The sequence below is a fragment of the Eurosta solidaginis genome, chromosome 5 (genome assembly GCF_040869045.1).
Source record: "Eurosta solidaginis isolate ZX-2024a chromosome 5, ASM4086904v1, whole genome shotgun sequence".
Classification (NCBI taxonomy): Eukaryota; Metazoa; Arthropoda; class Insecta; order Diptera; family Tephritidae; genus Eurosta; species Eurosta solidaginis.
This window is the reverse complement of record NC_090323.1, coordinates 275,555,294-275,558,340: the sequence shown is the minus strand read 5'-3', so window position 1 is coordinate 275,558,340 and position 3,047 is coordinate 275,555,294. Positions and strand designations below refer to the sequence as shown.

At 34.4% G+C, this 3,047-nt stretch overlaps 1 protein-coding gene across 1 annotated transcript; it reads right to left on the bottom strand.

The window, feature by feature from the left end:
* Window positions 1-272: 272 nt before the first annotated feature.
* LOC137251924 (uncharacterized) lies at window positions 273-2,291 on the bottom strand. Its single transcript, XM_067786949.1, has 2 exons — window positions 762-2,291; window positions 273-689 (listed from the first exon to the last, which is right to left on the bottom strand). The coding sequence occupies exon 1, from the start codon at window positions 2,259-2,261 to the stop codon at window positions 837-839; it is 1,425 nt and encodes a 474-aa protein (XP_067643050.1). The 5' UTR covers window positions 2,262-2,291; the 3' UTR covers window positions 273-689; window positions 762-836.
* Between the last annotated feature and the right edge of the window lie 756 nt (window positions 2,292-3,047).

The following is a 3,047-nucleotide window of genomic DNA, read 5'->3' as shown; positions in this document are numbered from 1 at the left end:
TATTTTCATATGTTTAAATCAAAAATAATTTAAACAAGCCTGAAACGAAAAAAAGGAACAAATTATTGAAAAACCTAAAACGAAAAGAGAAAATTAGATACAGAACAATTAGAAAAGATATGTAATAATAACTTTTTAAAAACCTGAAAGGAAAACAAGAATAATTAATAAAAAAGCTGAAGAGAAACAAAAAGAATTATTAAAAATCTGAAAAGAAAAAAGGAAAAATTTATTAAAAATATTTAATCAGTTTAATGAAAATTGATATAACTAGACACGATTTACGAATTTGCCAGACTCTTAATGGCGAATTCTCTCAGGATATAATCAATTAAGATTGAATCATTTCTCAGAGAAGCAAAAGAGCATATTCTCTGATTTTTTCACCTGGTTTACAAAAACGACTAATATAATCGATTTTGAAAACCTAGGCTCGTGTGTCAAGAGATTTTTAAGAGATTTTTTAAGGTAAACACGATTTTCGAGTTCGCCTACCACTTAAAAGCGAACTCTCACACGATGTATCAATGAAGAATACATCATTTTCACCTGACACCAACTCGTCTAGGCTCGTGTTAGCTGAAAAAAGAAGAAGAAATACATAATTAGTAAAATCTTTACAAATTTCGTAAGCCCTAGGACATGGAAATAAATACTTTTATATACGTATGTATGTATGTAAATGAAAGCTGAAAAGAAAGAAAGTAAAAAGGAAAGTTGAACTATATGCTTTTGTACATTTTAAAATTTTTATTCATTACCTTGGTTGTTCTTTCATTAGGTGGGAAGTTACCCAAGACCAAAGATGCCCGTAAAACCTTTACTGTGGCTGCAGCTTAACTACTGTGCTTTTTTTTCTTTGCTAAATATTTTGTTCTTTTCAATTGAGCTTCCACTCTACGTGCTGACCATTTCGCATTTTTGTACAATAAAGTTGTTACCATGAAATACAACAGTTGTAAGCGGTGTTCCGCGCATTCGTCAGCTTTATTAAACCAAAATGGAAAATACCTATCGCTTTTACTTCGAATATAGTCCATAATTGTTTTCTTTATACCCGGTTTGTGATTGCTGATGCTAAACATTTCCATGTACCATTTCATGTGCAAACGACTTATCTCAAAAAAGTCATCATCTGGGTTCATTAAACGTAGGTCATCTTGCGCTTTATAATTTTTCGCTATTATAAGGGCCTCAGATGTATTCGCCAAATCAATGGTTTTCTTGGACATTAATTCTATGCATTTTTCGCAATTTATCTTATTCCTAAACTGGTTATGCATCGAATAGCCCGTATAATAACGTTGTACCTGGAGCTCTCCAGGCCTCTCCGGAATTTCTTCTAAAAAGATTTCATCAGGAATGTCTTCAAAGGGATTTTCTTCCACGACTTTTTCTCCTGTGCTACTACAAACGGCTGTTTCTTTGTAGGGATAGTCTGCCACCTGATCTTCATCCTCTGTCGCTCGTTTGTCCTCTGGATATACATCAATATAACTATCCAATCTCCTCCGTCTTTTCGGAGTTTCTTCTAAAATTATTTCATCGGGAATGCCCTCAAAAGGATCTTCTTCCGCGATTCGTTTTCCAGTGTTTTCACAAACGGCTATTTCTGTGTCGGGATAGTCTACTACTTGATCTTCATCCTCTGTTGCTCGTTTGTCATCTGGATCTTCATCAATATCATTGTCCATAAGGATTTGACCAGTAACTTTCAGAGGATGTTTGTTCTCGACCCAATCGAGAAACACATCATCGTCATCCTCGCAGTTACTGCCCTTGTCCTTGAACCGGTGTCGTAAAATTTGCATTGACATCAGTCTTGCGACAATGTACTGTACTTCGTTAGCTGTTGGGTGGCAATTGACACCTTGACTCGCGCGTAACTTATAGAAGAAATTCTCTAGCGCATCCTGATTTAACTTTCCCAAAATGACGAAATCAATGTCACTATTATTTTCAAAAATATCTTCGCATAAATTTAACATAGATTTTAGTGTTAAAATAACACCCTCAAAGCATTGCAATTTCCGCGTGTGCATTGAGATAAGTCGTTCGAAGTAAGCTATGTGATCTTTAATGCGAGCAATTTTATCCACATCACCTCTTTTCAGAGGCCATTTCAAGGGATTTTTGTGGCCAATATACTTTGAATCGAGCTCATCGAATAAATCATTCATTCTTTTGATGAAGAGTTGAGTTGGTTTCGCACTCTTCAAAATAAGCCGTTCATTTCCAAGCATATTATTTTCACTCAACATTTAGATCCCGGCTGCCACCGAATTGCTCAATAGTTGCGTAGCTCTGGATACACTCGTCCTTTCGAAGGAACTCGGATGCACATGGGATCTGGTTAACTTGGGGCATATTTTAAAATTCTCATTTTTTTAATCTATATTGTAAAGTTTCTCTACAACGGCATGCATTACAGGTCCATCAGGTGTATGAAGTACTGTATTATTTAAAAAGTTATTTCTAATAGATTTGATTAAGTGGCAATAATCATACATAACATGTATCTTTTGCCCATTGTAAATCCATGTAGAATTGGACTGATTTATGTTAAGCTCTTTAAATGCTTTCTGGTTGGATGAACCTTGATCGCATAAAATAGCTTTAACATTAAGACCAATCTTTTCTGCGACATCTATATTTTCCTTAATTTTATCTAAAAGATTATAATCCTTGTCAGAGGTATGCACTACGTAATATGATAAAATGTACTTCCACGAACTGCAAATACCTTTTACCATAAAAAATAGGCACTTGTCTGCGATTAAATTTTTACGTTTACCATTGCCGCTATCAACGTAGCCTTCAAAAATATCTTCTTTATTATTAAATATGAGATCTTTTTTAATGGCAACCTCATCAAACAAAATCTCACATATTCTTTATTTTTTGACATTGTCTTTGTCATTTCTTTTAAATTAGTTATAATATTATTATCAATGGCCGGGCGGACATATGGTATCGGTCGATATCGCAGTAAAGATTTTTTATGAGGCAGTCGAAAGCCCAAATCGTCAATCAAGAGCCCATATGCT